The following is a 14,312-nucleotide window of genomic DNA, read 5'->3' on the forward strand; positions in this document are numbered from 1 at the left end:
TTGCTACAGCTACAATACCACACACTTATCATTTCAACCATAAATCAGAAAAGAAAGCAAATTCAGCACTACTGCCCCATCAACATCTGCCAACTGTGTCCCTAACACCTTACACCCAAGGACAGCCGGCATGCCCTTCATCCAGGTCTAGCTACACCTCTAGTTAGAACAGTGGGTCAAGATTGCCAAAAGAACTCCATATAAACTAAGGCTACAATGAGGCACCTATGGAACCAACAGCTTTAGTGCAATCCTACTCAGTACACTAATACTCTGCAAAAATACCAAGTTTTGAAATAAGCATCTGTTAAATGGGTTAGGGAATCAGTGCAAAGTCCTTTTTCAGCTAAGACTCAAGTCTTGTGGCAGCAATGCAATGAACAAAACATTCAGTACAATATGTATATACTACCTACAACACAATTCTCAGCTGACAAAAAACAAATCTACTTGAAAGCAATATATTTGTGATGAATAATGCTTTACTATTGCCACTTTCAGGAAATCCCACCCCCAAACAGGAGGGGGGTGGGAATCCCTTCCAGCTGTTTCACACCAAAGAAAAAACTTCAGGAAAGTGATACTATACATGTACACCTAGCTGTGTGCTGTAGAGATAAAGCACCAAATATAATCCATTTAAAAAGCAACTTGTGTGCTGGAAAAGCCAAATAAAGAGGAGGGAGAGTGACTGCTTGCAGATTTTCATCACTGGTCCCAGGGGGGGATCTATGGCCTATCACCATGAAACAACTGGGAATTTACAAAGTACAGAAAAAGGACAGAAACGTACATCTGGTGATCCAAGTCTGAAGACAGCAGCCCTCACAGTGCGGGTACAACCACAGGACACCCCACAATCACTGGTGCTTGCCTATACCATCAGTCCCAGGGTTAGCGCCTCATCAGAAAACGCCCTCATTACCAGGATGCTGGCGAGGGCACACCACCTCCATGGTCACCTTGATAGCCTCCTACAGCTGGCTCTCTCCCTTGCTGGGAATACCTATTGCAAGGGAATATGACTCTACTGACTGTACCTGTCAACTGTGCCTTCCTCCAAGAAAAAACACTGAAAAAATATACATGCACAAATGCATGTTTGTGCACATATAAGCATTACAGGTACATGCACCAGACACGCACAACTGTACACATTGATTTATTAAATGTATGTATATTTATACCTATATCTCTCTAAATTAGTTGTGCAAGAAATTACCATAAAGATAGATGTCCTTTTCTCGGTTGCAGTACTCCTGACATAAGGGAGCTGCCTGCCAAGGCAACGACCTGACATCGGCCAGTATATCATCTAGGGTGTGCGGTACATCTGATGTTGGCCACTATTAGACGTCAGCCATAACGGAGACATATGTGCATCCCACCCTCAGAACTGAGGCCCCCTGCACAAAGACAGTTTAAAAGAATGAGGATCAATGTAGCCAAGAAAGCCAGGCAGTGGGAGGAAGGAGGGAGGGATGGAATACTGCAGAGACGCGAAGGACATCTATTGTTAAGGTTAAGTTTAACGCAACTAATTTAAGTCCTATTCATCAGTTGTAGTATTCCTGACATAAGGGAGAGTACAAAAGCATGCGGAAAGAAAATTCCTCTACCACTTCCTCCTCCTCCCTATGAAGCCATGGAGAATGGCCCTGGCAAATCCTGCCTTGGATCTGGAAATGGAATCTAGCTTATGTTTGGTGAAGGTGTGGACAGATGTCCAAGCAGCTGCTTCTAAGACAGAGCTGGTGTTCAACCCTTTAAGGAAAGCCCCCGAAGACGAGTGAGCTTTGACTAAGTCTGGAAGAGCTTTACCATGGTGAGAATAGCAAAAGGCAATGGATTTGAATATCCACTTGGAGATGGTTGGTTTGAACACATGCAATCCCAGAGCCCTGGGGTGAAATGACAAAAAGTTGGTCCAATTTCCTAAATAGTTTAGTCTTGTGCAAGTAAATCCTGAGTTGTCTGTGTACATCAAGGGTGTGAAGGATCCTCTCACTGCTGTTCTGGGGAGAGGGGAAAGGTGGGGAGAGGGGAAAGGTGAGGAGATGACTAGCCTGGTTTAAGGATAATTCATTGACTACCTTTGGCATGAAGGAGGGATTGATTCAAAGGGAAACCATGTCTGTGGAAGGACAAGAAAGGAAGAGATACCATAAGGACTTGTAATTCCGAAACTCGCCTGGCAGAGGTAACAGCCACCAAGAAGACAGTTTTCCAAGTACAGTGTTTGAGAGAGCTAGAAGAAGCTGGTTCAAAGGGGGCTTGAGTCGGTTTCTCCAGCACAAAGTTGAGGCCCAGGGTTGAGCTACAGGTCTGCTTGGAGGTCTGATGTGAAGGACGTCTTTAAGGAATTGTTTTGCTTCAAATCTGGTAGCTAATGGCTGAGAAAGTGGCAGACAAGCAGAGATAGCAGACAGATGGTGCTTTTATTGAGGAGTAAGCTAATATTGCCTTAAGCAATTTACACATCCATGACAAAACCATAGAGGGTCTGCTGTAAGTGGGTCCTGGTTTTTGGTAAGACACTAAAGTGAGAATCTCTTCGATTTGGAGAGGTACGATTTTCTGGTATTAGGTTCTGGCCTTCTGCAGGACAAACATGCCCTCAGAATAAAGCTGTCTGAAAGGAATCAGGCCTCTATCACATACAGGGCCAGTTGGAGGGTCAAATGTGGGTGGATGAGTGAGCCCTTGTTCTGTGGTGGGTGGATGAGTGAGCCCTTGTTCTGGGCAAGTCCACGCTGTGCGGCAACTTGTGGTAATTGCCCTTGGCTACATGAAGTGGGAACCAATGCTGTCTTGGCCAATAGGGAGTCACAAGCAAGGTTTTTGTCTGTCCTGCTGACTTTTCAGCAGGACTTCAGGAATAAGTGGAGGGGGGGATACATACAGGAATTCCCCCCCCCAGGAAATTGAAAGGGCACCCACTCTCCTTGCCTGAGAATGGGGATCTGTGGCACAAAACGTTGGAAGTTGGTTGTTCAGGTGGAGGCAAACAAGTCTATATGTGGAATACCCCACTGGTGGACAATGTCCAGGAACAAATCCCTCCCTGTGAAGCATCCATTCATGGACCTGTGCTCTGGATCTGCTTAGAGTGTCTGCTACAGCACTCTGACTGGAAGGGATGTAAACTACTTGGAGGGAGATATCTAGTAGGTGTGCTAGATCCCAGGCCTGCATTGCTAGACTGCAAAGGAGGTAGGATCTTGTCACCCCCAGTTTGTTGATATATGACAAGACTGCCATATTGTCTGCATGTGTACGTAACCTCCCTGGTCTGAGCAGGGATTGGAAGCTTTGAAGGGCAAGGATTAATGCCATTTCCTTGATGTTTGTTATCCCTCCTCTGGGAGGGTGTCCACTGTCCTTCTACTGTATGGTAGTCCAGGGCTGTTCTCCAGCCCGTGTCCGATGCATCTGTGTACAGCACTCGCGTTGGTGGCAGTGGGTGATTGGGGAGGGCCTGGGTTTAGAGACAAATGTTATCTGCCACTGGAGCTCCTCCTTGGGACAGGGTAGAAGAGTTGATTTGGTATTCTACAGGGTGGGCATGTTGAGACCATAATGACTTTAGGAACCTTTGGAATTTCCTCATGTGTAGCCTTGCTAGAGTAAGCATAGGGATGGTGGATGCCATCAACCCTAAAATTCTCAATAACTGTCTTGCAGTCAGCAGACTGAGGGGGGAGAATCACTGCAAAGAGCAGAGAAACCTCCTGTGCCTTGGCAGGTAGAAGAGAGACAACCATACTCTGAAATCTGCACTCCAGAAAGACAGTCCTGGGACGGGACCAGGGATGACTGAAATTTATGGTGAATCTCAATCTTTGTAGATGGCAATAGTCAACTGGAGATTTTTAATTCCATTTGGGAACTGTCTTGAATAAAAAGGTCATCTAGGTAGGTGAAGATTAGGATACCTTGGAGTCTGCAAAAGGTGACCACATGTGCTAGGCATTCTGTGAAGACACTTGGGGCAGTGGAGAGTCCAAAAGACAAAGCCAAGAACTGATCGCGCAAAGATCCCACACAGAAGCATAGGAATCTCCTGTATCTGGGGTGAATGGGTATATGGAGGTAAGTATCCTGGATGTCTATGGAGCCTAGGAATGCTTGAGGTAGAATGAGAGCAAATAAAGTTTGCAGGGTAAGCATTTTCAATGAGGAAAGTTGTTGAGGCAGGAGACGTCAAGGAAGGGTCTCTAAGTACCTTCCTTCCTAGGAACTAGGAATAGGTGAGATTAGAAGCCTCTTCCCTCTTGTCCTGAGGGCACAGGTTCGATACTGCCCTAGTCGTGCAGGCCTGGAGAAAAAAATAGGCTCCTGTTCTTTTGGAGGTTGTGCCAGACTATGAAGTAACCCTCTTGATGATGCTCAACACCCAAGAGTTTTGAGTGACGAGTTCCCAGGATGGAAGGGATAACGTTAGGTGCACAGAGAGGGGAGGGGTGCCCAGACTGCTTGAGGTGGCAGGAGGAGCCCATCCGATCAGGAAAGGGCTACTTAGCAAGCTGAGAAGAGGAAGATGTAGGAGAAAACTGATTAGTTTTCTTAGGCCTTGATTGAGGTTTTGCTTGTAGGGTTCTGGATTACCTGTGTATAAAGATTGGTTTTATAAGGTAATTCCTGTGAAATTCGAACAGGGGATACCAAAATGTGTTTAAGGTCTTTAAATCTCTTAGTCTTTTCTTATAGAGATTTGAATAATTCTGCAGAGGGTTTGCCAAAAAGAGCAGAATTGCCCAAGGGGCATCCATTAGTTTTGACCTAATGTCCTCAGGGAAGGGCTGAAGCCTTAGACAAATCTTAGGGGAGAAGAGGAAGCTGCAGCTCTCGAGGGGACTTCTACAGCATTGTAGCTGCATTTAATAGAATGTCTGGCTACCTGAGAAGAGGTAGCAATTTGGAGGATGCCAAGACATGGTTTTCCAAGTCTGGCATGTCTGAAATAAGTTTTGAAAGTTGAGACAGGAGTTCCAGAATATACTTGGTCATGTGGGTCTGGTAGCTCATAACTCTAAAGGCTAGGGTGCCTGAGGTATACATTTTCTTACCCAGCCTCTCCAACTGTCTGCCATCCCTATCCGAAGGGAGGTACAAAGAAGTGACCTACTTGGAGGCCTTTATCAGAGTGAGTATCCTTATGTGGAATCAGTCTTCCACAGTCACCTCCCTTTCCTGGATGACATTAACCTCAATAAAAAAAAATATGGTAGCAGAAAAAGGCAAAAGATTTCCCCAACTGGGCAATTCATTTAGCAAGCGATTCTGTCAGCAGAGTTATGTCTGGGACTGGAAATTCGACTGGTGGCAAAGAAGCTCTGAAGGTGGTGTGTGCATACGTCTTATGGCCGACATCCAATAGTGGCCTAAGTCACACATACCACGCAACGTAAGTAGTAGAAGACTTCGATATACTGGCAGATATCAGGTCGTCACCTTGGCAGGCAACTCCCTTATGGTCAGGAATACTGCAACAGATGAATAGGACAATATACATTTGCGCGTGTGTGTGCATAAACGTACATATATGTATGTACTGTATTAGAGACAGTTATATAGAGATATAGCCAGACAGATACAGATATACAGAGAGATAGACAGATATAGATAGATCTAGCAATGTTGCACTACCAGAAGTAATGACTGCAACAGAAACAGGAAAGTCCTCATGTGCAGGGATGCACATGCAAACAAAACTCCTGAATTGCACACCACACACTTGTATATCAATTACGAGCATGCGCAAAAGGGAAAGGGCATAATCCCTTCCCCGATGCAACAATTTTGCACCAGCACGCCAACTGGTTTTGTCTATCACTGGTCAGAAAAACAAGTGCCAATTCAAGACATTTGAGTGAACCCAGTAGAGATGTACATTACACACATACAAGGGCAGCTTATGGTTTTGGCTGCTGGGCTTCAGCCCCCACCCCCCCAAATATTCCCTCCCCCTCATGTGAGCAAGTTATCTAGTATGTAAGAAAGGTAAGTATTTTAACTGTGTGCACATTTGGGGGGGGGTGCAGAGACACTCCAAACTGTTCCAGATTTTTGTAAAATTCATCAGATGGACTCTCAAAATTTGCATTTGTTACGGCAAATCACTGCAAACTGCAGTAACTAAATGACAGACCTTGAGTGACTTAGCAGCATTTGGAAAACGCATGCTAATGCATGGCTTGTATATAAAAATGCATCTGCCCATTATTTTCATACTTTGCCTTTACTGTGTTTTAACTTCAAGAATCGAGGAAGAAGCTGAGAGGTATGTGGACGTAAGTGCAGTTCTGGCAAATCAAGAATTTCAAATGAAGCACTTAGAAAAGCAAAGTAAAGCAGTTTCAAGTGTTTTGGGATATAAAATCGAAGATAAAAGGCTATAGCAGTAAATTATGTACCCACAAATAGGTTCAACAATCTTTTTTTGGGGGGACACAAGATGACATTTAGGTGTATGAATTAAAAAGGCTTGTTATGGCAGCTAAATACTAAACGCAACAAGAAAGTGGAAGTGCTGGTTTATGGCTAGATAGAAGCACTGAATGTTTTTAGTCTTAGTTTTACATACAGTCAGACATAGTTTTATTGTAGACAATAAAAAGTTGAAGGAATTTATCTGGGAAGGGAAGAGTGCAAAAGTTGAGAGAAATTACCCCCCCCCCCCAAAAAAAAAAAAAGAACAAGGTTGTTTAGGACTTTCTAATTTGATGTTATATTTTAGAGCTACGCAGTTGAGACTCGCACAACACAGCAGAAGATATTTCAGACTGGAAAGGGGAGGATTAAATGAGTTTGGTGGTTCTAGAAATAAGGACAGAGGGAGACTGATTGTAGATCCTTAAAGAGAAGACTATCATAAAGCAACAGGAAGTATTCTAAAAACTAACAACATTGAAATGGAGAAAGGAGACTGCCAATACAGAAGACTACAAGTACACAAAATAAGTGTGAGGTGTGGAATCTGATGCCCAAGAGAATCTCTTCCACTTGCCACTATAAACTTTTTTGGTACAATCCTTTGGCGGAGCTAAAATCATGTCACGAACTGGGAAGAAAGCAAGGTGGAGAAACCATGTGATCAAACTGTAGGCCTGAATGTTGGGGTGCTGAATCCTCGATGGGTGACAGAAGAGATTAATGGGCTCCAGTATCCATGCAGGATAATGAAGACAAGACCGTATAAAGGGGAACCATACTTGCTGAGGCTAGAAGTGGGCAATGAGAATTATTACGCTCTTCAGCCTGCTTGCTTTCTGTAAAAAAAAAAAAAAAAAATCTTGCAATCGGGGGAAGAGGAGGATAAGCATAAAGGAGGGCTGAGAGCAAAGCATGAAGAGCATCTCTCAGAGAGTCCCCTGAGGAAGATCGGAGTACTTGCTACACTTGAGAGGGATGGCAAAAAGGGCCAACCTTGCTGCGACTTAACACCTGAAGATCATATTCGCTACCAACAGACCACTCGTGAGGAATCAGAATGGTTCTATTCAATCTGTCCGCAAGCACGTTGGTTTTCCCCAGGATACGAGTTGCAATAAGAAAGTGGTCTGATGAGATTGCCCATTCCCAAATCCTCACGCCCCCCCCTCTCTGCAAAGGAGGTAAGATTGGGTTCCTCTGTTTGTGATGTACCAGATTACAGTCATGTCAGTTTGAACTGCATCAGTCCCCATGGAAAGAGCATCTTGAAATGCCTACAACCCTAGAAAGAATAGGCGTAAAAGAGCTTGAACCAATAGAAATAAAGGGGCAGGATCTGAAATAAGAGGACTGCTCTCTGATGAGAAAAGTCCTTTTTATCATCTCAAAGGCCAAGGGCCCAGGAGAAGCTCTGTCACCTTGGAGCCAAAGCTTTTGAGGAAAGTAGATCATGAACACCCTGAACTGAGCCTCGAAGGGAGAATCAGACTGTCTACGGCCAAATATCTGTGGGGGTGGGGGGGTGGATCCGATAACACAAGAGCCAAACCCATCCCTTGGATCTGACGCCTACAGTTTAGCTATGAGACCCGTTCTGATCCATGGGTATCTGAGAAGAACCAGTCAGGGAAACAATCTGAGTGGAGGAGGAAACTTCACTCTGATCCAAAGCCGAACATGTCAGGGACTTTGGATCCTGGAGATCAGAAACCACAGGTCGGATTGGAGGAGGAGATAGAATTGACTGAATGTGCGCACTCACTGATCCAGTAGGGGACATAGCTGGCGAGACACCCATCTGGATCAGAGCCCTAAGAAACTTTCTTATCCTATACACGTCTACCTCTGATAAACTCATGCAGGACCTAGACGACACTGTGGAAGGGGGCCTACAATGTTTTTTCGGAGTTTGAAACAATTAGAAATAACGAGGGCGAAATGAGCTTAACCATGTATCCAGGAGTATGGCTCTGATGAGATGTACTTGGCTTCAGATAAAAGACTTAGGATACAGCATGGATGTCATTGGTGAGGGAGATATGACTATAGGGGCAGACACATTCATGGTTTTAGATCAGAGGGTAAGCTCAGACACTTGGGAACCTTCAGAAGAAATAATTTTGACCATCTTTGAAGGATTACTTTGTAAATGACTTTCTTAGTTAAGCCTTAAAATGGTCTCATATGGATTTTTTTTTAGCTTGCTGTTAGAGTATTTGTCCACGTGGGATCCTACAGTTCACTGATCACAAGATCAACAATGCAGTGGGCAAATAAGCTTCATTATTCTAAACTAAACTAGCTGTTTATGATAAAATAGTGTACAAAGTACAGTTAAAAACGAAATTCAGATTGCAAGAGCTGAAAATAAGTTCTATTAAGACCAGAACACAAAGATTACCGCACATAAAATTTATCAAAAACACAACTAATACCTTGTGCTGCTCGTCTCTGATCTGCTAATGTTGCAATATCCTGAAGGTGTTTTCCCTGTTCCTCATTAAGTCCATGTGTCAGAGCTTGATACCAGGAGGGATCACGGGTTTGAAGAGCTGCCAAAAAACATAGTCACAATGTGTCAGATTTTTTTTAACCATCTCATCGCTAACTTCAAAATTCACAAATGTGTTCTCATTTTATGCGTGAACCACTGCACAGAACTGCAAGACTTGTGGAGCAATGGGTTCCAAAACTTATGAAACTTCTTTAGGTGAGACCTAGACTGGTTAACTACTGACTGGAGTTTGGAAAAAATGCAGTTAAACCCCACTCACCAAGTGTTAATGATGACCTGAATGTTTTTATGAACCACCACCACAAATAGCAATGTTCTTATCAAATGCTACTCTAAGTCGACTCAATCTGATGATTCCTCCTTTTTCCCATCAATACCATTTTCTGCATGTGGTGAGGGTGTTGTCAACTATCATCTATCTCTCAATTTAATGCCATTCTCCTACCTTCCTTGACAGTCATGTCTGACTGTCATAGGTCTTTCTCACACAATTCATCCATCTCCTTACTTCACACCCATGTTTCCTCTTGCCTTTTGCTGTTTTGTCCCTCATCTTCACCAGATTGCCTTCTGCTTTTCTGGACACATGCCCAAACCACTGTAATGTTCTTTGACCTTCTCTGCAGTTGGAGCTACTTTGGCTTCTGCTCCAATGTCCTCATTTCTACACCTGTCCCAAAGCACATCCTACAGTTTGTCTCAGACACCATCTCCATCACCCCTAGCTTCCTTAACTATCTTTACTGCTCAGGTTTCTGTAACATACAGTAGCACTGGTTACACCACTGTTTTGTACACCTTACTTTTCAACATCTTTGCCATTATCCTGTCACTACCACTGATGGTGTTGCAGGCTGGATGAAGCCCCCCACCCCCAGTTCTAGCTTTGCTCTCATCATTCAGACTTCCCTTCTCCTCCACCATCCCTCCAAGATACATGAAGTAGTTTCCCTTTAGATTTTCATCCTTTTCCGATTTCCCTCATTTGCTGCCATTACAACTGTCTTATCTGTACGCAGTTTCATCCTGTGTGCCTGCGGTTTTGCTTGCCATTCCCCCATCTTTTGCTGAAGTTCATGCTCAAAATCTCCCTGCAATAACAGTCTGCATAAAGCAACTTTGTCCATCCCCTCCAACCTGTCTGGTGATGTAGTCCACCAGCATGAACAGCAGTGGCCTCAGAGCTGAACCCTGATGCACACCCACCCCTACTGGAAATTCATCTCTGCGAGATCGAACACTGTTCGCATTTGAGTCATTGGGTCCTTCTGCATAGCCTACACTAATTCTACCAATATTTCTGGGACTTCCAACAAACTGCCCAATCAGCTTTCTTGGGACCTTGTCATATGCTTTCGCCAAGTCTATGAATACCAAAGTTGGACTCTTTCCTCATCTCTAGCTTCTTCTGAACTGTCTTACTAAAAACATCAGGTCAGTTGTAATGCATACTGATCTGAATCCAAACTGCTCAAGTACCATTTAACTTTCTACATTCATATTAATGTACAAATCACCATCTCCACAACTTTCATGTAATGTGACAGGAGTTTGATACCTCTGTACTGCAAAGAGTTGTGGATGATCCCTTCTTGTACACTGGCACTAGTATGCTTATTCCCCAGTCATCTGGGATAAGCTTCTTCCCATAATGCTAAGAAAATCTTCAGGAGCCATTTCTCCCCCATCTCATTTAAAGGACAACTATGGGATATCGATACTTTTTTAAAATTAAATCAAGTTGTTAATCCCCAACATTTGATCCCACCCATTCAAAATATAAAACTACCAGGTACCATGCATTTTACCTTGTTTTCCAGTTTTTCTTACTAGGGTCATAGGTGTGTACTAGGCTAATGGCCATGGGGCCTTTACAAGCCTAGCCCATAGAAGTGCCCTGGCACTGTGCCTCCTGTCGTTAGCTCCCAGTGCCTCTATCAAGCAGAGCCACTGGAGTGATCCCAGGGGTGAACTTTCTATTTCCCACCCCTCATCAAGATTTCTCTTAAAGTGGGCCACTGAGGTGCTCTACTTAACACATATGGGAAATCTATTCCAGAGCACGGGCAGTCTCTGGGTTATGAACCAGTCCCTCCAGCATGTTCTGTTGATTGTGGTAATGAGGCTGAGGTCTCTAGAGCGTATGGTAGGGAGGGATTGGGATTTCTTTAGATGTAGTATTTCTAACAAAGCTGGGTCAGACATGGCTCTAAGTCAAGCAGAGATCGCCTCTTAGCAGACGATACGAGAGAGAATAGCTGGAGTTTTTTTTTAGTCCGTCTGTGTAGGACATGTGTTTAAGGCCTAGGATCCTCTTCGTGAGGTACTTTTGTGGCCTCTCCGGCTGTTGCAGGTATTTAGTGAGGTACATGCCAAATGGAGCATTATAATCTAGGACTGGTCTAATGGGGAGGAGTAGACAGAAATGATCTCTATGCCTGGATGCAAAACCCTTGGTAATGAGATATGGCACATAGGACTTTCTGACCACAGTGGCAATGTGGTGGTCGAAGGAGAGGATGCTGTCAACCTGTGTCCCCAGATCTCTTACAAAGGCTTCAGTGTTCAGTGGGCTCCCATTGATGTGGTAATTAGTGGGAACTGAGTTTTTCCAAAAGAGGATTGACTACGCATTTTTTGGCATTAAGCTCAAGGCCATGGTTTCGACACCAGTCATTGGCCTCAAGTGAGGCCATTCTGTAGAATGTCTGCATCACTTGGGGAGTTAATAATGGCTCCCAGCTTGCAGTCATCTGTGAATTTGGTCAGACAGAGACCCTCCGTGTTGGCCTGGACTTCTGAGAAATAGATGCCAAACAGGAGAGGACACTGGACCGATCCCTGTGTGACTCCACTTGTGACTGGTCGGCAGTTTGACTTGGAGTCTACTTTTACGTGTTCCATCTGTGAGCCAATTTGCAACCCACCTAACGATACAGGGGTTTGACGCCTAGTTTGGTGAGTTTATCAATAATTACAGAGTGAGGAATGGTATCAAAGGCCTTGGCCAGATCGAGCTAGTGTGTATGAACTGCCTTACCTTCATCCACCGATCTGGTGACTTGACTCAAAGTAGTCAACCAGACGGAGCAGGCATGATCTACCTTTCACAAAACCAAATTGCATGGGATCTAGAGTTTGGAGATTCCCTAATACCTTGTTAATTAGGTCCATGATGATTCGGCTCCGCAGCCTTACATACCAGACTTGTCTGGCTAATTGGGCGATAATTTCAAGGGTTTGTAGTCGCTCCTCTTTTATGGAGAAGGATGACTGCAGCAGTGCGCCATTCAGTAGGGACAAAGCCTGAGGTGATGCTGTGAGTGAACACAGCACACAGATGTGGTGCCAGTTCACTTTGTAATTCATGGAGAACACAGCCAGGGATATTGTCGGGTCCCATGGAAGCTGTATTCTTGGCCTTGGGCAATGCAGCTTTAACCTGTGCTGCAGTAATGCAGGCTGCCTGGGATTCTTCCAATATGGAGATTGGTCCTTTGGGGGGGTAAAGTTGGCACTGAATCTGTAGGCCAGTATGTTGTCTATCAATTGGGTCAGTATAGGAGGTATCATTGTGCAGTAACTCAGAGCAAATCTGGGTACTGCCATGGAGATTCTTGATATAACTAAAGAGGGCTCTGTGGTTGTTTTTAGTGTCTGCCGCAATTCTGCCTTCATAGCTGGCTTTGGAGGTTTTGATGAGGGATCTCAACTTTTTTTTGAGGCCAATAAGGGAAATTTTCCAGTCTTGGGACTTCACCTTTTTCTGCAACAGTTTCTTCCTTCTGTTGTAGAGTTTATTACTGGCAGGGGACCACTAGACTGGCTTCCTTTTTTTGGAGGAGAGTGTCTTGGTTCTGCTGGGTATGGCTAGTTCCATGCATTTATGTACATTTGTACAGTGCATTGGTGTATAATTCGGCAGTCATGCATCTATTCCATTGGCATGGGTGCCTGAGGTTAGCCACCTCTGTTTTTAGGAGTCCAAAGTCAGCTTTGGTGAAGTTTTTTTATGGTGGAAACCTTTCCGGGGGGTGTGGGAGAGATGTGGATTTCCAAGGTGATTAGTCTGTGATTGGATCTAATCAGGGAGGAATTGACTATTGGTGTAGAGCAACATTTGCCCAGGTTAGTAATAACCAGGTCAAGGATGTTGCTTCCTCTAGTGCGGGCAAGAATGAGCTGGTCTAGGGCACTGGAACTGATGAATTCCAGGAAGCGTTGGGCCAGTGCATTGGTGCTTGAGTAGTTTTCCCAGTTGATGGAGGGGTAGCTGAAGTCTCCTATGAGTGTGTTGGGTTGGATCTTGACAGATGCTAGGGTGCTTAGGAACGTGGAGTGAGTCTAGAGACATGGTTGCAGACCTATAGCAGGCTATGACCTGGACTGCAGTCTTACCCAATGTAAGTTGTACCTGAAGTATCTCAGATGCATTATACTGGGTTACTAGTCTGGAGGTGTGTATATCTTTTATGAATATGGACACACCACCACCTTTGGTCCATGTTTTTGGGGTGAAAGGTGGGGAATGAGTTATAGCCTGGTAGTGCATGGGTGCTTTCTGAGGTTTTAAACCAGGTCTCCTTTACAGCACAAATGTCGATGTTCTCCATTTTGAGTACTTCGAGCAAGTGCATCTTGAGATGCAGACTTCTAGCGTTGAGCAGCATGACCCTCATATTGCATTTATTTATAGCTGTTAGGGTGGTAATTTGATCTTTGGAACACCGCCTAAAAAAGGCACTATAGTACAGAGAAACCCATGGGTGACAGATGTAGGCCACCTCTGGCAAAGCATCGAGGTCGGTCAATTATGTCATCCTAAGTAGACAGATACTGGATCCCCTTAGTATTGCTTAGCCAGTCAATCATTTTGTTTGTACTGCGGTATCATTCCAGACAATGGTAGGATACAGCTCAGGGCTAGCATCATACCTGCTGTGCCACAATCAGAGCGCTCCACTATGTCTCTTTTCATGTAGTCCAGGGAGGTGCTTCTCCGGTCATTCACACCCACATGAACAATGACAGTCATACTTTGTTGTGGAGTGACCTGAGTACGTGTGTTATGTGAAGGATTCTGGCACCTGATAGACAGCTGACTGTTACCCTCTCCTTATTCAACCTAGTGAGTGTGACATCTGTGCGCCTCACTACTGAGTCAACTACAATTAGTGTACTGGGCAAGCTGTTAAGCCTTAGGGGATTAGGTTGAGGGGCATACTGTGGAGGTGAGCTATGTCCTGTGGTTTGTGCTGTGTTGTGTTGGTAAAGTGCGTTTCTGTCTTTGAGGTCTCTGCTGTTTGGGTAAATTTCTATTGAGTGCCTCCACAAAGGTGGGTGCGTGGTTTGTGTTTTTATG

The 14,312-nt window shown here is 44.5% G+C and overlaps 1 protein-coding gene across 1 annotated transcript in view; it reads right to left on the bottom strand.

Moving 5' to 3' along the window:
• The window catches only part of IPO7 (importin 7), a 2,167,557-nt gene that overhangs the window by 1,706 nt on the left and 2,151,539 nt on the right, over window positions 1-14,312 (bottom strand). The window contains exon 21 of the mRNA XM_044059282.1: window positions 8,871-8,987. Coding sequence (XP_043915217.1) covers window positions 8,871-8,987 — 117 coding nt within the window. The remainder of the gene's footprint in view (window positions 1-8,870; window positions 8,988-14,312) is intronic.

The sequence above is a fragment of the Protopterus annectens genome, chromosome 17.part0 (assembly GCF_019279795.1).
Source record: "Protopterus annectens isolate FY-2018-M chromosome 17.part0, PAN1.0, whole genome shotgun sequence".
In the NCBI taxonomy this organism is placed as follows: domain Eukaryota; kingdom Metazoa; phylum Chordata; order Ceratodontiformes; family Protopteridae; genus Protopterus; species Protopterus annectens.